Here is a 23,504-nt window from a genome sequence, read left to right as displayed (position 1 = left end):
ATCTTGTCTCTACCAAAACAATCCCAACACCCCCTCAAACTTTACCAGATGTTTCAGTAGTGACTGTTTCGTCTGTGAAGCTAATTTTAAGCAGAACTCAAAAACGCTAATCAGTACATGACCAGCAAACACAGGTTTGAACAGCTGTACACACATAAAATCATAATACATTTCATTAAAGCAACAAAAAATGACTCAATTTCAGAAAATATGTGTTTCGGTAGTGACAATTCTTAATGTTCCACACACACATTTACTTCAAAACAATTGACTGCTCCCCATGTGAGTGGCCACTAAAACGTTGTGTTTCAGTAGTGACATTTTTTTCATTTTTGCATTTTTTTGAATAAAGTTTTTTATTCAAAAATTGAAGTCATGATGAATCGAAATTTGTCAACATCACCTTATAAAAAGAAAAAAAACTAAAATACACAAAGAAAAATGTAAGTGTTATTTTAGCAAGTATAAATTTAGGGGTTAGGGTTTGAGACAGAAACTGGCCAATAGAAAGTGTTGATTTTGTATATATTTAACCTATTACTGTCTCAATTGATGGCTAGAGTTTAAATAGATCATAACATTATTCTTGTAAATATATAAGTCTGTATACTTCGTTGTTTATTAAATAATTTTTTTGAAAGTTTGGACTAATTGGTTAAACTGGTCCATATACAGTCCATGAATGAAGTTATTATTCTAGCAGTCAGCCACAGCATATTGGAGCTGAAATTAAATTAAAAATTGAGCTTATATATGAGGTCAAAGAGCAGATTTTCAGCTTTAATTTGAAGGGATTTCCATGCAAAGTGGCTGAATTGTGTGAATTACCACCATTTTCACACATAGATCCCCATTTTTAGAGGCTGAAAAATAAATGCACATCATTGCTACATTAACAAAAGATGTTACATCAACACAATGTCGACTTCCATTTAGAAATAACTGTGGAAATGCTATTTGTCATTGATGTGGCTGTCGTGACTCAATGCATCACTTTTTTTAGTGCATCTTTCAGAATTACTGTTTCTAAGCATCCCACCAACCACAGCAGGACCGGGGCAGGCCCTGGGTGGTTTACCCCGTGGTTGGGTAAGGCGGGCCGGGGAAGCCAAGAAGAGAGGGAGTGTAGCATTTAAGGCCAACACGTGGAGGTAGAGAGGGACAGAAAGAATGAGAGCGAGGGATGAGGAGGAAAAGAGCGACAGAAATATCCGAGAAGGGTCGGTCTATAATTGGCGAGGTCCGTCAGTCCCCTTTTTTGATGTCTGTTGGGCAGGGAAGGGCAGGGCAGGGTTGCACACCCAACCACCTCGTCCCCACTGAAACCCAACACTCTAAACAGCAGTTCCACCCCCTCCCACCTTCCAGCAGAGTGAAGCTCACTCCCTCAAAGACCAACTCCACCACTGTTCCTACTCCACTCTGCCTCCCAGCTCTCCGGATTACTGCACGGGTCAGAGTGGGGGTGTTTTTACACCTGCAGCGGTTCTTCATCCCAAGATGCTGTGTTGATGTTGACAGGAGAGAGAATCTGTGTTTATGAGGGCTGCAGAGTCTCCACTGAGGACTGACAGGTAGGAATGGATGGAGATTTCTTCTTATATAGTCAGTGCTTTTAGACTTGTGACATCTTTTGGTCAATTTGATGCCACCATGGTCAATGGTTGCCATATCTCTTTGTTGTTTGGAGTTGCTGGAAGCCTGTCAACTTCTAGATGCTCGTCATGTTCCACCAGCTACAGATCTTCTCCACTTTTTTCTCTTTTCTTTTTTTCTGGCACACTGTTGAAAAGGGGAAGCTGTTTTCTCCATCTGAGGCAGTGATAGAGTGGAGGGTCTGGTTTGTTCATCTGCCCTTCTCTCCCAGGCCTATCGTATTGAGGGCCTTTGGATTTTGGCCCTCGGTTTGGCCCTTGGCTGGGTCTCCAGTGGGTTAGCCAACACATCCGGTCTGGAAATACACCTACAGTGGAGGAAGTCTTACATTCTTATTCAGCTGCTTGTGATTTCAGTGTGGCGTTTGATGTGATTATTGAAATATCAGAATGGAACATGCATTGTCCAGTGTGTAGACATAGTGGACTGGAGACTGGAGCGTATGAGAGCTATGAGTGTTTTCCTCAAGGACACAATGGTGGTACATAGCCTGAAGCTCTGAGTGCCTGCCTGCCTTTAGGTCTGGGATTCAAAACTTTTTTTTTGCTTTTTTAATTTTTCTCAATGGAATTCCATTCCTGCCGGGATAGAAAAGAAAAATCATCTACGTTTTTCTGCTTTTCTGTTTCTGACAGCAGTAAGTCTAAATATTGACTTACTATCTCATAGCAACTATGTTTTCTCTCAATATATTTACTTAGTATCTCAAAATAAGTGGTAATTTACTTTCTCAAAATACTGACTTAAAATATCTCTTTTTCTTAAAATATTGACTTAGTATCTTGGAAAAGTCCTTTTTTTTCTCAAAATATTGACTTTGTATCTCAAATAAGTGACTTGCTGTCTCAAAATACTGACTTAGTATCTTGGAAAAATCCTTTTTTTCGTAAAATATTGACTTAATATCTCAACGAAGTTACTTTCTCAAAACACTGACTTTCTCAAAATATTAACTTAGTATTTGAAAAAAACATTTTTAAAATATTGACTTAATATGTCAAATAAGTAAATTACTTTCTCAAAATACTAACATAGTATCTTAAACTTTTTTCTTAAAATAATCACTTAGTATCTCAAAGATGTGACGTTCTCAGATATTGACTTAGTATCTTAAATGAATGACTTACTTTCTCAAAATATTAACTTAGTATCTTTAAAAAAACTTTTTTTTTCTGAAAATATTGACTTATTATCTTGAAATATTGACTTAGTTGTTTGGAAGAATGACTTAGATTTTCAAAATATTGCTATGCTTTGCCATAATAATTACTTACATTCTTAAAATATTGACCTACAATATTGAAATAATGACTAACTGTGTCAAAATAAAGGTGTATCTTGTAATTTTGTAATAATGACTTATTGATGATTAATGATTACTAATGATTACTTATTTTCTTAAAATATAGTAACTCATAATTTTGATATAGTATGTCAAAATCTCAAGAAAATGAGACATTAAGTCTGTATTTTAAGTGAATAAATTATTATTGTGACATTATGAGAAAATAAATCAATATTTTTTAGAAAATAAGTCATTAATTTGCAACGCTGAATCAATATTTTGAGAAAATCTGTCATTATTTTGAGCTACTAAGTCAACTGTTTGAGAACATTTTGAGACATTAGGTCAGTAAGTAAATAGAATTCTGTGCTTGTAATTAAAAGCCCTGTAAAATAGTATTCAATATACAAACAGCTATTTTAGGACAGAGTTCATATTCATCCTTTTTTAAGGTCCACAACTGTAACATTCATGTTCTTCTGGGCTGTACCACTCTATATGGGCTATATCTGCTGAACGGCCACTGTTTTTGACCAGCAGACCCAGGGAAACAGGATTGGGTGTTGACCTACACAAACACTGAGTGCTTCTTATGTGATTACACACAGAGAGAGTTCTGTTTTTCCCCATCTCCCTTTCTAATCATAGAACAGTCTATGTAATAATTTTAAATGCTATCATTTTATCAATCAACCCAGCCAGAGCCAGAGCAGAGTCACAGTAATAACACAGCCTTCATTAGTTTAAACTATTACACCATGGATTTGTATGGGACCAACTGTGGCCTACAGTCTCAGTCACTAGACTCACAGACTCAGTCATAGCCTACTGTCAATGCATGACATACAGGTCAGTTACCACAAACAAAGGTTTTATGGAAATTCAGCTTCTCTACTAACAATAGCAACAACTCTATGGGACGGTCTCAAAGAGCCAGATTAGTGCTAATCTAAGACTAAAAAGAATTTGTATTGGCACTGCAATTTAGTCTAGACTAGACTAGGCTTAATCCATGTCTGGGAAACCAGCCCTATATGAATCAGTATTGATGTTTCAGGCTCATGTTCATGAGCAGGTTTAGTGTCAGAAAAATCCAAAGTGTAAAACAAAAATGAGAAACTAAAAGCAAAAGGAAACCAATATGAACTCCTGTTTACTCTAAACACACTAAATACTGACTTAGTATCTTAAAATATCCTTTTTTCTTAAAATGTTGACTTCGTATCTTGAAAAAATTCTTTTTTTTCTCAAAATATCTCAAATAAGTGGCTTGCTGTCTCAAAATACTGACTTAGTATCTTGAAAAATCATTTTATAAATATTGACTTAGTATGTCAAATACGCAATTTACTTTCTCAACATACTAACTTGATATCTTAAACTTTTTTCTTATAATAATCACTTAGTATCTCAAAGATGTGACGTTCTCAGATACTGACTTAGTATCTTAAATAAATGACTTACTTTCTCAAAATATTGACTTAGTATCTCTAAAAAAACTTTTTTTTTCTGAAAATATTGACTTATTATCTTGAAATATTGACTTAGTAGTTTGGAGGAATGAATTAGATTTTCAAGTTATTGCTATGCTTTGCCATAATAATTACTTACATTCTTAAAATATTGACTTACGATATTGAAATAATGACTTACTGTGTCAAAATAAAGGTGCATCTTGTAATTTTGTAATAATGACTTATTGACGATTAATGATTACTAATGATTACTTACTTTCTTAAAATATAGTAACTCATAATTTTGATATAGTATGTCAAAATCTCAAGAAAATGAGACATTAAGTCTGTATTTCGAGCAAATAAATGGGACGGTCTCAAAGAGCCAGATTAAGGCTAATCTAAGACCAAAAAGAATTTGTATTGGCATCGCAGTTTAGTCTAAGACTAGGCTTAATCCATGTCTGGGAAACCAGCCCTATATGAATCAGTATTGAGGTTTCAGGCTCATGTTCATGAGCAAGTTTAGTGTCAGAAAAATCCAAAGTGTAAAACAAAAATGAGAAACTAAAAGCAAAAGGAAACCAATATGAACTCCTGTTTAGTCTAAACACAGCACTATTCAGACTCTGCAGCCCACTGCAAGTGAATAAATGGTTGTTTACTGCTTGTAAAATCACAGGTTATAGTTGCGTTCGTGATCTCTAAGAAAAGTGAGAAGGACCTGTTCTAAATGTGGCTGTTCACCCGTTTCAGAGGTTAACCATGCTAGGAGGAGCTGTGGACGCTCAGGAACAAGAGCAGGGTTAGCTAACTCTCCTGGGTCCGACACGGCACATTCAGATGAAAAAAATGGTGGAAAAAAATGAAAGCAAACATAATGACTAACTAACCAACCAGCTACCTAACCAAATGACATGAATAAGAGGAGATAAAATGTGGTCATATGTGCACATATATCATAAAGAGTCAGGCATATGTTTTAAAAATATATGTGCATATAAGCTGTGTACACTCATCAAATATTGGACATATATGCATAATATATTGACCATACCAAAAGGTGGGTGAACACATATATGCACAATGCATAGGCAGTATGTGTAACAAACAAAGAAGACCCTGTTATGTAACATACAGTCAGCTTATATGAGTAATATATGCCATCCATATATGAGTAATGGATTCTATCATCCATTGGTAAATATATGTTACACATATGTGTTTGTGTATGTTGATATGTGGCTGAAATATATGTCCCGTATTTAAAAATGGCCAGTTTCAAATAATTTGGCATATATGTCACGTATATGTCCATATGCCACTAATGTAAGTTGGATTTAAGAGGAAATTTGGGTAACGCTTTACTTGAAGGGTGTCTACATAGCACATTCATAACACCTTACATAAATGCATCATAACATGCTCATGAATGTTAAAATCAACATTCATAAAGCATACATGGTTTTACATGATATTAATATAGACTACTATGCCATGTTACTGAGATACATTTTTCAAAATAAATATATTTTTATTTTGAAAAACTGAATTAATAAATTATAAAAAGCCTCATTTTGGGACAGTCAAAATAAAATTGATTTCACTTTACCCCCTTTGGTCATGAAGTGCTTTGACACTTTGACACATTTTGCTTATACTTTCAACTTCTTTTACTTATTTTCCACTTTGTTACTCTTTCTCCTTTTGACTGTGTCTTCTTCAGAATTGTATTGTGTCAAATGGTTAATTCAACAGTCGATATATTGGTGAGGAAAACATTATTTATCCCAAGTGTAGCTCTATTGGGGTTAAGTGGTTGCACTCTTATCCCAAGGATTAATAAATTCTGTTTTGACTTTACCTCAGAAATAATGGAAGTTAACATGCATGTTATCTGGATCTTTAAACTGCAATGCAAAGTAGTCTACTTACATTGAAGTGGCTATCCAGCATCTATGGGGAATGGATGAGTGTTATGGCCCTGTAAATATTTATGACTATTTTACTGTCCATATAGTAAAGTGACATGCAAAGCAACAAATGCTTAAGGAAAAACAAATAATTTGAAAAGATGTCGAAGGTATAAGTGAAATGTGCCTGAGTGTCAAAGCACATAATGAGCAAGGGGACAAAGCGAGATCATTTTTATTTAGAAATAAGACGTTTTACTGAAATAATGTACTTTTCCAAAATGAAAAATTAGGACTTTTATTTTGGAAAATGTTTCTAAGTAAAATGACATATTAGTCCACATTAATATCATGTAAAACGTGAATACTTTATAAATTCTGATGTAAACATTCATGAACACGTTAGGAAGTGTTTACGTAAGAAGTTATGAATGTGTTATGTAGACGCGCTTCATGTAAAGTGCTAATAGATGTCATATATTTGAAATACATATCGCTGCTGTTGGAATAAAACCTTGTATCTCCATTTTTGATGCTTTTCAGTTTTTGACATAATTTGAAAAAACCTGTTGCCCTTTTTATTGCATGTAAATATCATAATGAATGGACTGAAATAAACGACCCAAAATGACTTGGAAAAGAATCTGGTTCCATTGACTTACATTAAAAGTAAAGTAGGTTTTTTCCTTCTCCTGTAAAGTTCCCATTTTGGAGATATGAGTTTTTCTTCCGACAACAGCGACATTTTGCCATATGTCAGATTCTGGTATGGATAGTCTTGCTGGTGTAACTAGCGGCTGTTGTTTGTTCGAAGTGGACATGAGGCCTTTGCCACATCATCACAGCTCTGTGGTCCGTAATTCAGTGTTTCCTACTGGTGCCTGCTGACTGCAGTGCGCTCCAGAGGCCTCCTCTCCTTCGCTAAATCAAAAACTTCCAGCAAAACATCCATTTCAGAGCGCTCGGGGAGGGGAGTGAGTCAGCAGTGCCTCTGTGTCAGCTTCAGTCAACTGGGGAATGAATTAAAACATGAAACTTTGCTTTGTTGCTTGCTACTTTCTTACTTTGTGGGATTTCAGAACTTTTAGATAAGTTTTCCTACTTTCATCATCTATGTATGAGTGTCCCTAATGCACTCTCACACATGAGCAGTGAAAACACAATGCTTCTCTATGACCATGTATCACATCCCACACACTCTCCAACACTCAGCGAAGGAAACTGTGGATGAAGTATGAAAACTGAATGACTCAAGATCAGCCATATTTATGACTGCGGTTCCCCTTTGTGGTTTTTATCATTAAGAACCAAACCTGATTCTTCGATGTCTTACTAAGCTGGCTATATTTCATTGTATTTCCCAACATGCAGTGCTTCGCCAAGACAAATACCCTGCTTCATATCTGTTACCGCCCAGTATAACCCAATATAGGCTCAGTTTCTCTCAGACTGCATGGAGGGGAATTCAGAGTAATCCCAGCCATGTCTCCACAGGTTTGGAGATTTGATGACCATCACAGCCTAACGTGCACAGAAGAGGATCAGAGCAGAAGGCGAGATGCCGAGATTTGGGTTCAGGATCGCTCTGGTCCTGACCATTATAGCCCTGACATTGTACAGTGATGGGGTTGAGGGACAGAGGGCAGGTAAGATCAACAGAGGTCATATACTGACTTATAATGGCACAACATCACTGTACTATTAAGGCTAGATCACTTTATGCTGGTAATAGTTTATTATAACCTCAAATGTGATGATTGGACAGACTAGAAACTTGATATGGATCCACATTGGCCTGCTGTGGTTGATACTGAATGGATTTAGTGTGTGAACAAAGCTTAGCCTATGGCTGCTTTGCTAAACCCCGCCCCTCCTTGGTTACTATTGCTACATTAAAGCTATTAAACTATGAGTATTCAATGGTAAGGGTAGAAGATTTGCAAAGCATTGAGACCTCTCTGCAGCCTATTAGCGCTAAAAGGGTAAAGAGAGAAGCTACAGCCTACAGATCCTGTCAAAAAGCCTTATTAAACAATAATCCATATGGATGACATGAAAGTAAAATAGCAGTAATCTTTAGAACAGGTAAATGTGTGATTATGTGCACTTTAGCGTTTACAGTGTATGTCCTGCTGGGCCCAGTGTTGGCTAAGCTAGTTAGCAAACAGTGATTAGGCTGCTGCCATTCTCTACTAAATCCAATAAATTTACAACACCAGCTAACCAGACTGATAGTTAGCTAATCAGCCGTATTAATCTGGAGCAGGCTAAGATTGTGACTTTTGACAGGTTGAATTTGACCATGTGGTTTTCTACACTGTGTTTAGGTAACAGAACATCATACAAAGTTCGGATACTGAAATCTTGTCAGTGGGGCTGTCATGATGATGAAACTTTAGCTGACGATTAATTGCCATGTAAATAATTGACATTGATAATTGAATTGTCTTTGTATGTAACTATTAAAGTCAAAAGTGAGTGATTAGCTATTTTAGCTATACTTAGAAGCTCCCGGCTGAGAATAGATGCAGCTTAATCCGAAATAAACATACACTGCTCACTATCGCCCTCTAAAGGTGTTATTAATAAATACATAATAAACAAACATTACCCGCTGCCGCCATCTAAAGGAGTCATTAATAAACATCAAATAAACAAACGTCACTCACCGCCGCCCTCTAAAGGAGTTAATAATAAACATCAAATAAACAAACGTCACTCACCGCCGCCCTCTAAAGGAGTTAATAATAAACATCAAATAAACAAACGTCGCTCACCGCCGCCCTCTAAAGGAGTTAATAATAAACATCAAATAAACAAACGTCGCTCACCGCCGCCCTCTAAAGGAGTTAATAATAAACATCAAATAAACAAACGTCACTCACCGCTGCCCTCTAAAGGTGTTAATAATAAACATCAAATAAACAAACGTCACTCACCGCCGCCCTCTAAAGGCGTTATTAACAAACATCTAATAAACAAACGTCACTCACCGCCGCCCTCTAAAGGCGTTATTAACAAACATCTAATAAACAAACGTCACTCACCGCCGCCCTCTAAAGGTGTCATTAATAAACATCAAATAAACAAACCTTACTAACCGCCGCCCTCTAAAGGTGTTATAAATAAATACAGAATAAACAAACATTACCCGCTGCCGCCATCTAAAGGAGTTAATAATAAACATCAAATAAACAAACATTACCCGCTGCCGCTATCTAAAGGAGTTAATAATAAACATCAAATAAACAAACCTTACTCACCGCCACCCTCTAAAGGCATCATTAATAAACATCAAAAGACAAACGTCACTCACCGCCGCCCTCTAAAGGTGTTATTGATAAACATCAAATAAACAAATGTCGCTCACCACCGCCCTCTAAAGGTGTTATTAATAAACATCAAATAAACAAATGTCGCTCACCGCCGCCCTCTAAAGGCGTCATTAACAAACATCAAATAAACAAACGTCACTCACCGCCGCCCTCTACAGGCATTATGAATACATCAAAGGTCTTATAGCAACGTTAAAACTGTTGCTATTGCCTCAACCCAGTGGTTGAAAAAGCACCCAATTCACATTCTGCAATGTAAACATGATTATAAAAAGCTAACAACTATGGAAAATAACTGCAATCAGCTCAAGTAATTGCAACCATGTAATAACTGTGGCAGGCCTACTTGTCAGAGGTGCCCAAGTCTAGTTACAGTTGCTAAGCTACGACTGGACAATCACTATTTTGGGGAGAAGTTAGGCAAAAGGTCAATTAGCTCTTCTTGATTTAGCTCCCATCATCAGTAAAGTGGCTGAGTCCTGTTTATTTCACAAGCACTACGATGTACCATGTTTTTAAGATGCGTTTAAGCTATAAACCATATATTTCCAGGTTGTAAGAACGTCCACTATGACCTGGTGTTCATTCTGGACACATCTTCCAGCGTGGGCAAGGAGAACTTTGAGAAGATCCGTCAGTGGGTGTCCAATCTGGTGGAGTCGTTTGACGTCGGAGACGACAAGACACGGGTGGCTGTAGTGCGCTACAGTGACCGTCCCACCACTGAGTTCAACCTGGCCAGGTACAAAAGCCTGGAGGAGGTCAAGAGGGCTGCCAGGAACATCCGCTACCTGGGCGGAAACACCAAAACAGGAGACGCCATCAGCTACACCACCACCAACATCTTCACCGTCCAGGCAGGGGCACGGCCCCCCGCCAGGGGCATCCAGAAGGTGGCCATATTGCTGACAGACGGCAGGAGTCAGGATTACGTTTTGGAGCCTTCTATCGCAGCAGCCAAAGCCGGCATCAGGATGTTTGCTGTGGGGATCGGGGAGGCGCTGAAAGAGGAGCTGGAGGAAATTGCGGCCGAACCCAAAAATGCCCACGTCTTCCATGTGACAGATTTCGATGCTATTGATAGAATCAGAGGAAGGCTGAGGAGTAGACTCTGTGAGAGTGAGTATATTTTTCATTTGTTTGCACAATAAGGACGAAGGGATATTAGATAGCAACCAAAATTGCAGGGAAAGGTCTAAAAGAGCCAAAAGGAATAGAAAACACAAAACACAACACTCACATAAAAACACTGATATGAAGAATTTAATCTAATGAATTAAATACTTAAATACTTAAAAACACTTAAATACTTTGATCAGTGTTTGTGAAGATTTTTAGGTCAAGTTCCTGACCAATAGTTTTCAAATGGCTTCTTATAGATCCAAACTTTCTCAAAACTTGGCCAATGGTGTTTTGTTTATCATAGGAGGCAGTGCTGAGCAAAAGGGGGTCCAACAAACATACACTATGTCCAAAAGTGTCCATCACCCCATCTATTTAATGAATTCAGCTGCTTACTATATACAGGTCCTATAATCTCCATAGAAAAGCACCGATCAATAGAATGGGAAGCTCTGGAGCAGCCGCACTTGAGCCTAAGGTCACCATGTCCAATGCCAAGCGTCCGCTAGAGGGGTATAAAGCCCAGCATTGGGCTGTGGAGCAGCGGAACTGTGTTCTCTGGAGTGATGGAGCTTCATCCAGTACCTTTGGGATGAGTTGAAGTGTCCAGAACTGATCATCCAACATCAGTACCTGACCTCATTAATTCTCTTGTGGCTTAATGCAATCAAATCCTCACAGCCATGTTCCAACATCTAGTGTAAAGGCTTTCCAGAAGAGTAGGAGGAACAAATTCACTATTAATACCCTTCATTTCAGAAGAACAAAAACACTTATAGCTAGATCACAATCTGATATAAGATAAGATAAAACTCAGATGGGCTACATTAATCTGAAGTATATGCTTTAAAAGATGGTTCTTCAAGGGTTCTTTAGTAAAGAAACGGCTCTATATAGAACCATGAACACTCAAAGTACCATTTGAGTTCCTTTGCATCATGAAAGTGTTCTCTAGATTGATGGAAAACTGCTGTAGATGGTTCTGTACAGGACCTTTTTGGAAAAGGGTTCTTGAATAGCACCAAACACTTTTTTAAATAGGTTCTATATAGAACCATCTACAGCACATTCTCCATCAATTTGAAGAAGAACTATTTAATGATGTAAACGGACCTTTAATCGTGCCAAGGGTTCTTTGAGTGTTCATGGTTCTATGCAGAACCATCATGTTTAAGAGGTTTAATATAAAATTGCAGTATATTGTCTTTAGTGTGTATTCAGAATAGCACAGTGCTGTGCTACATGAGACAGGATTTGGCGCGTAACTAAGGCTTTTCTGACAAAGACATTTTTGTGGTTTGATGCCTTGGTGGGGTTTTGGGGGATGTAGAGAGTAAAAGTGGGATCTCAGTCCTACACATCTCCTCTCCTCCTCACGCATAAGTACCGTTTTGAATGATATGTGGGATCAGCTCAGATAGCCACTACAAACAACACGCTTATATTAAAACACTATGAATACAGATTCTAAAACGAACAGCCCTCAGCAGAGCACTGAGGCATGCAGGCTGGAACGAGAGACGGCTATTTTAGTGAAAGTAGTGTTTTGCGTGTTCCTATCTGTGTGTGTGCGCATGAGTGTGAAGTGTTTATGTAACTTCAAGACGATTCTATCATTAAAGTTAGTTTTATATAGAGAGATATGCTCACTGGCCACTTTATCAGAAACCCTGACCTTGTACTTCCCCTCTCTGGCTACTTTATTAGAAAAAGCTACCTTGTACTTCCAAAAACTGGCCACTTTATTAGAAACACCCACCTTGTACTCCCACTCACTGGCCAGTTTATTAGAAACACCTACCTTGTATTTCCACTCACTGGCCACTTTATTAGAAATACCTACTTTGTCCTTCCACTAACTGGCCACTTTATTAGAAACACCTACCATGTACTTCCACTCACTGGCCACTTTATTAGAAACTCTGACCTTGTACTTCCACTCACTGGCCATTTTATTATAAACACCTATCTTGCACTTCCACTAACTGGCCATTTTATTAGAAACACCTACCAGTACTTCCACTAACTGGCCACTTTATTAGAAACTCTGACCTTGTATTTCCACTCTCTGGCCATTTTATTAGAAACACCTACCTTGTACCTCCAGTCTCTGGCCACTTTAGCAGAAACACCTACATTATACTTCCAAAAACTGGCCACTTTATTAGAAACACCTGACCTTGTACTTCCACTCACTGGCCACTTTATTAGAAACACCTACCTTGTACTTCCAGTAACTGGCCACTTTATTAGAAACACCTACCTTGTACCTCCAGTCTCTGGCCACTTTATTAGAAACAGCTACCTTGTACTTCCAATAACTGGCCACTTTATTAGAAACACCTACATTGTACTTCCACTAACTGGCCACTTTATCAGAAACACCTACCTTGTCCTTCCACTAACTGGCCACTTTATTAGAAACACCTACTTTGTACTGCTTAAATTTACAAATAAAAGGAGATTTCATAGTTTAAGGCATCAAATATTGTACAGCTGAACGCAGATCAAGCAGACCTCACTAATGCATTCTTTCTCTGTTCGTACTAAGAAATACGTCTGTCAGCTTGGGAACTGAGGAGTGTCCTTTCTCTAGCGTAGCCTCCAAATATGCCTCTTGTCCAGCTTGACTGGGCACTGTATACTTACGTCTAAGAATACCTGTGGATAGAAAACATGGCATGTGCATGGAGAGAGTTATTTCTGCTCTGAAAATTACAGCTCTAATGTTTCCAGTGGAGTTGGGCCTCAGTGTGGCACGTTTGCACCTTTTAATCTGCAGCTTTTCCTTTAAAAGCTGCACATGATCAGCATGGACCAAAGGCAACCGCTCCGTGGTGTAATTACTAAAACTTCAAGGTCTAAATACTGTCAGTTTAACGGATGCATAAGAGACTCTGTTTGGCAGCTCCCCCTCCTTATCCTACCGTCCTTAAGAAAAGCTTACCTTCTTTTCTCAGTATTCGAGTTCAAATGAATTCCCTCTGCTGATTGTTATGCACGACAATATGGTTTTAATTTTATGCATAATGATTTGGACGGTGCCAGACAGCTCTTTAGAGGCTGAAAGAACTAACCGTTGTTAGTAAAAACCAATTTAAGGTGTGTTAAGCAGAGTCATTGTCTTGCTTTCTTTCTCTTTTTTTATTATTCAGAAAGGACAATCTCATCACACATGTCCGCTGGGCTTTGACTCAGAGCGGTGGTCCACCCTTAGCCACAAAGCAGCAAGTCTCTAATCACATCCAATACACGGCACTGCTAAATCCAACAGCAACAGGCTATAATAGGTTTGGGCGTACTAATCCCCATGTTTCTTTTCCCCCGCCGCAGCTCTTCTACCCCCAAATCTGGTTTTGATTAGCCAGCTGCTCCTCTGTCAGACATCAGGAAACTTTCGATTAGGCCTTTCCTCCCTGGGCTTCCTCCCTCTTACCCTACTGTGCTGCATAGGTTCCTGAGGGAGAGTCTGCTGTTCTTATCTAACAAGCACACCTACGAATATATTAGTCAGAATTTGCTGAAATATTTCAGCATCTATGGCAAATACAAAATGTCATAGTCTTAAGAGTGGAGCGGTTTTAGTCTTATTTGGATAACGTAACAGATCTGGCGGTTGGCGCTTTCCTCCGAGCGCGTTCAGCTGTCCAGTGATGTTGCGTGAGCGGCAGTTCGAGAAGAAGCGGTGGTGCTTCACAGGTCTCGGAGGAAGCCTGTGTTAGCTTTCACCCTCCTAGCGTTGATAGCATCGTGTGATTGGGGGAGTCCTAACTAGCGGGTGGAATTGGAAACGACTAAATTGGGGAGAAAATAGAATTTTTACAACAATCTTCAATAATAAATCTTCTAAACTCCAAGAAACCATGGTAGTTTCATAGTTTTATAGTAGAAACCGAATTATTTAATCATCAAATATCAAATAGTTCTGAATCACAGGTGAGAGCTAACCTGACCTACCATATTTTGTATATAACTTAAAGAACATACTTTAACAAAATTAATAGTTTTGCTGAACCAGCCTATGAGAGCCGCTGTCTCTTACAGAGTCACTGCCTGACTGAGTGAATGGCTGATACCCGTTGCTGTCACTCATATACTCCAACCCCAAATGCAGGGCTGCAAGATACAAACAATGAGAGAAAGCAACAGACGCATTCTTCGGCATGTTGTGAGTCTTACAAAAACAAAAAAATGTAAACTTTCAAGCACCTAATATGTATAAACAATTCAGCCGCAAGTGGCATGATTGCAAATGTTACAACTTACCCCATAAGTACGGCTAATTGTAAGAGATTAGGGACTATTTGCTATAAAAGTCTGATAAATGTCTGCAAACATAACCATTTTAATATAACTCCCATGAACCTTCCAACTTTAATACATGAAAAATAACAGCATCAAAATCTATATTATTCGTCAAAAGAGGTATCTGTCAAACACAGGCTAATTTATTGTTGACTACAGGGTAGAATGGCAAATATTAGCGAAATAAAACTGAAGGATATATAATTTACGTGGCATCTATAGTCCATTTCTGATGAATCTGAATGAACAATTAACTGTTTTGAATGTATACAATTATTTGATTATATTATATACTTGTATGGAGTTTTCTCACTGTTTACTTTAGGGATCTAACCCAGCCATGTGTTAATTGTAGTTTAATCTGGCTATGCTTCAAAACAGTGTTAAAACTAACTCCACCATGTGTTGGCTGTACTTTAGCCTGGCTAGCTCTCACTGTGAGTTGTTTATATGCTTCAAAACAGTGTTAAAACTAACTCCACCATGTGTTGGCTGTACTTTAGCCTGGCTAGCTCTCACTGTGAGTGTTTTATGTGCTTCAAAACAGTGTTAAAACTAACTCCACCGTGTGTTGGCTGTACTTTAGCCTTGCTAGCTCTCACTGTGCGTTGTTTATGTGCTACAAAACAGTGTTGAAACTAACTCCACTATGTGTTGGCTGTACATTAGCCTGGCTAGCTGAAACCAAGAGGATGATTAAAATGATATAGTATAATATAGTAAACCCTTATACACAGTCCTTTCTGATCAATAAACACTTATGATGAAACAATGTACTTTGGTGGCATAAAACATCTTCAGATCTTCATCTCTGAATATTGAGAAACATCTATCAAATTACTATGAGAATTTGCAGCCGACATTGCTGTGGGAATACGAAAGGGTGAACCAAAGCATGTTCTGCTCCAACCTGTTAAACTCCAAAAAAAAAAAATCTGAATTACATTTTTCCCCATGTTAGATTGGGGCCCTTTAATTCCCCTCGAATCTCAATTATATGCCTTAAGATTAATAACTGAATAATAGGCTTGAAGTAAGAGGATAATTATGATCATATTATTCGTATTTCATTGTTTTGCTGTAGTAATTATGGGTAAATGATCACAGATGCCTCGCTGCCTTTATTATAACTGCCTTTGGCTGATCAACAGTCTGCATTACTGAAGTATGCAGGTACCAGGCTGTTAGCTAGAGAGGCCTAAATGCAGCCGTGTAGCTCGTGGCCACATCACGGCCCAGTTTAGAGTTTTCCCTGCTCTAATTTCAATTTCATGCACTTCAACCATCAGTGTTATCATTTGCAATCTCCAGTGAAAAACACGACCTAAATGGATCATATGCTAAACTGTGCGTAGCCTGAACTGTGGAGCTACACCCTATACGGCGTCCTGTTTAGCCATTTTGGGTCACTCTGTAAATTACAGTGCGCAGGCCGCAGGGACGATGATGGGAAGTAGCTCAGAGTTAGACTTAGAGTTCACATGCAGCTCCATTTTAAAACAATGACGCACAGCAGGTTTTACACTGCTTTATCATCTGGCCAGCCAGAGGGAAACGTAGGTACCACCAAAATGCCCGAACCACCTCTTTAAAGAGCTGTTGTGGTGCAGAATTATGGGCCAGTTCTGGTTCTAACCCTTTTTCGGATGTATGCCAGAAACCTGGAAGCTGAAGTCAAGCAGAGGGTTTCAATCCAGTCCTCAGGAGCATCCAGCCAGTTCTGTCTGCAGCTGAAGCAGTTAAAGGGAAACTCCACCATTGTTTTTTTTTGTTTTAATTTCTGCAGGATTAAATGGTTGAAATGTAAACAGAGTCATTCAGAATGGTTTGGTGCGAAATGGTTCACTGTAGAGAGACTTACTGACTTAGATTTCTTTACAGTGGTGCTGATAGGAACCAGACGTCACAATGACTACAACACAAATATAGCCATTTTATTTACTATCCAAAACCACCAGTGAGCCTACACAAGTCTCCTGAGTGTTTATAAGTAGTGTTGATAATGGTGGAACAGTGATTAATCTGGAAAAAATACATAAAATAAGTTTTCTTTGGGGACTACTTTGCCTCACAGCGCCCTGCATGTACCTCTCCACCGCAAATCCTTCTCAAAACTATCACAAATCATTGTCTAAGACGCTGAGGCAGTGTATTCATAACCGCTTTATGTAGGAACGTTCTTTTAGAGCAGGGAAGAGGGAACGGTGGTCCTGGAGGGCCGGTGTCCAGCAGTGTTTGGTGTTATTCCTGCTAACACACTTACTAAACTTGGCAATTATCTGCTGAGTTGAATCAGGATTGACTGAGTAGGAAAACGCCAAACTGTGCAGGACAGTTAGAGGCATTAAACTCTGCAGACAAAGGGTCAAGCAGAAGATGGTTGGGTGTCTGTGTTTAATAAGCCAGTGGCTAACCGGTTCAATTTAAGGTAGTCTGGATGTGAACTTAAACTAAGCTCAGCTTGATGCAGTGCTACCTTAAAGAGACGCTCTGAACTGAATTACATGTTTATCATTCTTACATCTGTTGTAAACCTCTTACAGTGGGACTGCAGTGGTCTCTGTAGTGAGATTTTCCAGTTTAAAGACTCGGAAGACCCCCTTCTGATGATGCATCTTGAAGGTGGGAGAAAGCTGAACCGTTTTGTTTATTTTCTGTTGTTGTTTTTCCTGCTAGCTGGCTGAGACTGATGGAAGCCAGATGGCTAACTTTACTGCTAGGAAGCCAAATATCACGTTTATTGGACTCTATGTCAGGGGCTATTGCTAGCAGTCCGGATTTCTTTATCGCTGTGGGGGATTCCCAATGGTTTTATGATGTCTTTGCATAGTGCATGCTGGGTAATGTAGTCAGAAAACACAGATGGACAAAACAAAGGATATAAAATCATGAATCGTTCTACATATCACCAAAAACAGTGCTGCTATTTATACGATGTCAAGCTTGTAACAACAGCAGAACCCTTTCTGGTGCTATAGAGAACCATTTTCAAAAATTACACCCTTTTTGGTACTATATAGAACCTTTAAAAAAAAAGTTTTAGAACCATCTTCAGCACATTCTCCATTAATCGGAAGAACCCTTTTATGATGCAAATAACCCTTTAATTGTGCATATGGTTCTTTGAGTGTTCATAGTTCTTTATAGAACCATTTTCTTTACTAATGAACCCCTGAAGAACCATCTTTTTGAAGTGTGGTTAAGAAAATAAGTTGTCAGTCCCTCAGTTTAAACAGAGCTGGGTTCTTCTTTCACCGGTACTCTCGGTGGTCAGTGTGAGCAGCATTACAGTCAGAGATCATTCCATTAACAGCAGAAGGGCTCGTTGCGACTTGGGACATTCAGAATTCAGTTGTTGTGAGGCGGCTCAGCCAATCAGGTTTCAGGACTGGAACTATCCGTTTAAAATCACACTCTAGGAGTTCTTGTTAAGAAAATACCTACATGCTACTGTTACTGTGGCCTGCTATTGTTATTAGGCTGGGATATATGTGACAGTTTCTATTCATTTTATCTGCGTTGATGGAACCACAGCGTCAGTCAGTTAAGCCAACGTTCATGTTTTGATGAGGACAGTATGTCTTTAGCAAGCATGACCGCACTAAAAACAGTGCTGCCTCACGCTGCTACAGAAGGTTTTGAAGCCAGGCAACATATCAGGACTCATATAGGACACAGACTACATTTTAAAAGCAAACATAGTTTACGAGACACTTTTCTTTTTTGCATTTTAAAGCTGCGGACAGCACATTTTCTGACATTTAACCCACACAGAAATCTGATATGTGTCAATATATGTTTTTCAAATATGTGACATATATTAGCATATATGGATTTCCCTTTTATCCAACTTATGAGTCATATATGGACATATATGCCAACTTATTTGAAACTGGCCATTGTCAAATATGGGACTCATATTTCAGACATATATCAACATACACAAACATATGTGTAACGCATATATTTAACAACATAACAATATAAGATTCTTATATATGGATGAGATACATTACTAATATACACTAGCGTCCTATTATATAATGTTTTTGGTTGCCTAAGATTGTGGATAAGACTGTACACACATGCATATGAATGTAAATAGCTCAACGGATATAGAATACGTTTAATTTTTAGACATGCAGTGAAGTGAAAGTTAGAATAAAATGCAATAAAATCATTAAAATATGAAATAAATGAAAATATATAACATTATTTGAAAGCAAACAGATAATATAGTCACAATTATAACTGTGGCTCCAGACACTATTTGTTAGATATTAAGTATATGGGACTTAAATATATGGTCCAGATATCAATCACACATGTCAAACGTTTGATACTTACATATATGTACATATATTTTGAAATGTATGCCTGACTATGATATACGTACATATATGGCTATATATTAGATTTCCGTGTGGCACATCTGCCGTTATGAAAGACGCAATTGATCTGCAATTCCAGCTGCTACTCAGTCGACACAAGCTTGCCGAACCAAACAGTTTAGCATGTCTTCTCCCATGAAAATCAGCCCTGTGAAAAAACAGACTGCTTGTTTCCAAATCAACAAATGGCAGCACATAAAATACGACTGCAACGCACAGCCGACTGCGTTAAAGGAGAACACGCAACCAGTTAGCAGAAGGAGAACCCAGCCTATAATCATTTATTAAGGTTAGTTAAATAGAGGAGTTTGAGGCGTACAAGGGTTAGCAGGAGTTCCCCAGCGTGCATACCTAAAACTGCACCATTAGAAGGGGAGAAAGCAATTGCAAGTGCACTAAACTGGAGTTCAGGGTGAAGTTAAAGCCTCTTAAAGTCGACAAAGTGCTTTTTATAGGCGCGATTAAAGAAAATTACAGGGTCTGATTGTACATGATTGTCAGGCACTCGATTGGGCGCTGCGGTTTGGGCGTCTGTCTGCTCCGTGCCAAGAGTGTGTGTGTGTACATATGTGTGAGAGTGTGTGTCTGTGCATGAGAAAGAGAGGGGGGGGGATGAGAGATGCCCAGGTGCTATAAAGGGCTGAACGTACAGTGCTGTGCAAACGTAGGAAACCACCCTTTATGTATTTACTTTCCTGTCAACACAGCCAAGTTAGTCATTTTTCAGGAGAGATTTCTGAGGAGATTAGATACATGATAATCCAAAGGAAAGTAAAATAAGCTAAATAAACTCTGTAGTTTCCAAAATTAGAGTTCAAAAGCTCATTAAAAGCTACAGAGAAAATGGGCCTCCTAACAACCACCTGGAAGACCTGGTCGACACCAACACTGCCCCCATCAGATAAACAGCACTTAAAGCTTTCATCTCTGAGAGAGAGGAGAAAATCAAGCTGCTTCAGATCTGAAAACATCCACAGGTGTTTCTGTCCATCCTTCCACTGTGAGAAGACCACTCAGCGCTGTGGGTCTGAAAGGATGTGTAGCTGTGAAGAAGAACCTCACTGAGAAAAGGAGACGGACACATCAAACAAAGAAGCTGAACAATGGACTGACCACCCCAGAGTCCAGACCTCAACACCACTGAATGGGTTTGATTACTTCAAAAAATGTTCAACCAGCTTCTAAGACTGAACTTTGGAGGTGTGGAAAATATCCCTGCAGGTTTCTTTGAGAAACTGAAAGTGAGTCTCCTGAAAAGAGTGGAAGCTGGAATAAAGGAGAAGAGTGACACACTGAGTACCGAATAATATGATTATATATATATATATATATATATATATATATAGTTGCTGAGGCTTCTGTATAATTTTCTGGTACATATTTTTTCTCGATGCTGAAACATGAATAACGTACTTCATGGCAGTTTTGACTGGAAGTCAAATAACTGAAGGGACAGGACTGTGTTTCCAGAGAGGTGTTATGCTGAGAGTTTTGATAGCACTAACATAATCTCTGCACAGGGAACTCACACACTTAGCATTACTTACTTAGCATTACAATGATGACAATTACAAAAGATTTCACTAAGAATAGCCACTACCAACTCTATGTAATTTACTTTAATAACTGTTATCAGCCAAGTCTAAAAGTCTAAATTGTTTCTCAAATACCAGACGCTTCATTCCCACCAGTCTTTTCCAACATCACTGGAATGTTATGGCCAAAGTAACAGTGATGCTGGCTGTTCCTACAGATTTACTATAAAGCAGGTTCTGACAGCAACTGCACTCTTACCCACACCTTAAATCCAAGCTTAAGCCAAGTTATGTCAACTTTATATCAATGTTAATCCAATCCACAGGACTAAAGGCACTCTTACCCCTAAAGTGAACTCTGGTCAGATATATTAAGAGCTCAGAGCAAGTTTCTAATTCTTTACTGTGAAAATATTAAATCATACTTAAAACAATGCCAGTGGAAGAACTACATTGAAAAAAGTATTGGGACACACCTCCTACTTATTGAGGTCAGGTATTTTAGCCACACTCATTGCTAACAGGTGGATCAAATGAAACACAGCCTTGCAGTCTCAATAGACAAACACTGGCAGTAGAGGGTCGAACTGATGAGCTCAGTGACTTTAAACATGGCACAGTTATAGGATGCCACCTCTGCCACAAGTCAGTCTGTGAAACGTCTGTCCTGCTAGATCTGCCCCGTCAACTGTAAGTGATATTATTGTGAAATGGAGCGTCTCCGAGCAACAGCAGCTCAGCCACGAAGCAGTAGACCAAACAAACTCACAGAGTGGAGCCAACGGGTGCTGAAGCTCTGTTGAATCAACCACTAAAGAGTTCCAAACTGTCTCTGGAAGCAACATCAGCCAAAGAACGGCACGTTAGGAGCTTCATGAAATGGGTTTCCATGACCAATCAGCTAAAGCATGTTGCCACTGGACTCTGGAGCAGTGGAAACGTATTCTGTGGAGTGATGAATCGCACTTCTCTATCAGTCAGTCTGATGGGCGAGTCTGGGTTTGGTGAATGCCAGGAGAACGTTACCTGCCTGACTGCACTGTGGCAACTGTAAAGTTTGGTGGAGGAGGGATGATGATGATATGGGGTTTGTTTTTCAGGGGTTGGTCTAGAACCCTCAGTTCCAGTGAAGGGAAATCTTAATGCTTCAGCACCAAGACGTTTTGGACAATTCTACGCTTCCAATGTTGTGGGAACAGTTTGGGGAAGAACCTTTTCTGTTCCAGCATGACTGAGCCCCAGTGCACAAAGCAGCTCCATAAAGGCCTGACTGGGTGAGTTTGGTGTGGAAGAACTTGACCGGCCCTCACAGAGTCCTGACCTCAACCCCATCACATATCTTTGTGATGAACTAGAACGGAGACTGTGAGCCAGGCCCTCTCGTCCAACATCAGTGTCTGACCTCACAAATGCTCTTCTGGATGAATGGGCAGAAATTCCCACAGACTCTCCAAAATCCTGTAGAAAGCTTCCCAGAAGAGTGGAAGCAGTTAGAGCTGCAAAGGGGGACCAACTCCATATTAATGCCTAAGGATTTAGAATGGGATTATAAAAGCTCCTGTAGGTGTAATGAGTAGGCGTATGTTTCTTCAGGGTTAAGTACTTTGAATACTTAGCCCTACACAGCACTTCCAGCTACCTCCTTTAACTTATACTTAAATTGTGTGCCTCTGACTTTTTTTGGATGTGTAAACAAATGTAAAGTCACAACTGTTAGTTGACTGCTGTATGTACCACCCTGTACACTGCTGTCACTGAGGTTTGGTAAAAACTTTGAGAAACAGATGGCGAGTTCCCCTCACCACTGTAGCTCGGTGAGAAGTTTACTTTAATGCAGAAATACAGTGATGTCACTGTGGTGTTCAAGGCACTTGCTAACGTTGCTAATGTTCACATGGGCTGATTAGCAAGAATTAAACCTGGTGGACGTTTTCTCCCCGTGTTTCTCCTCCAAAAAGAACCGCAATAAGTGCAAGTTTCTTTACTCTGTACATTTAGTGTGATGTGGTGTTGAACTTCCCGCCCACAGCGCTGCTCATTAAGATCTGCTCCGATCCTTGTTACAGGCCTGTTCCAACCAAGCGGTGGTTAACCCCTTAAAAGGCCAGCGGTTTATGACACACTTCTATAACCTAAGAATAGCTTCACCGGGTTTCATTTGAGTCACTTTAATTACTAAATAATGAGTCTTAGTATGTATTACGCCTGGGATTTTAAGGGATCAAAAAAATGGTGCATGCTCTACAAAAAAAAATAATAATAATAAAAAAATTATATATATATATATATATATATATATATACATACACACACATATATGTATGTATATAATAGTTGAACACCATGTTTCAAAACTTGAATTCAAAACACATTTTAAATAAATACTTCTACTTTTTTACTTTAAGCATATCTAGGAGCATGTACTTTTACTTAAAGGGGAACTCCACTTAATTTTCTACATTTATTCATAATGGTTAAGATGTAAACAGAGTCATTCAGAGTGGTTTG

At 38.9% G+C, this 23,504-nt stretch overlaps 1 protein-coding gene across 1 annotated transcript in view; it reads left to right on the top strand.

Moving 5' to 3' along the window:
- The first annotated feature begins 1,170 nt into the window (after positions 1-1,170).
- Positions 1,171-23,504, top strand: part of col22a1 (collagen, type XXII, alpha 1) — a 123,029-nt gene continuing 100,695 nt past the window's right edge. The window contains exons 1-3 of the mRNA XM_036576727.1: positions 1,171-1,574; positions 7,803-7,954; positions 10,196-10,762. Coding sequence (XP_036432620.1) covers positions 7,867-7,954; positions 10,196-10,762 — 655 coding nt within the window. The 5' untranslated portion in view covers positions 1,171-1,574; positions 7,803-7,866. The remainder of the gene's footprint in view (positions 1,575-7,802; positions 7,955-10,195; positions 10,763-23,504) is intronic.

The sequence above is a fragment of the Colossoma macropomum genome, unplaced genomic scaffold (assembly GCF_904425465.1).
Source record: "Colossoma macropomum unplaced genomic scaffold, Colossoma_macropomum, whole genome shotgun sequence".
NCBI lineage: Eukaryota > Metazoa > Chordata > Actinopteri > Characiformes > Serrasalmidae > Colossoma > Colossoma macropomum.
The sequence above is the reverse complement of the archived record's forward strand: the minus strand, read 5'-3'. Positions and strand labels throughout refer to the sequence as shown.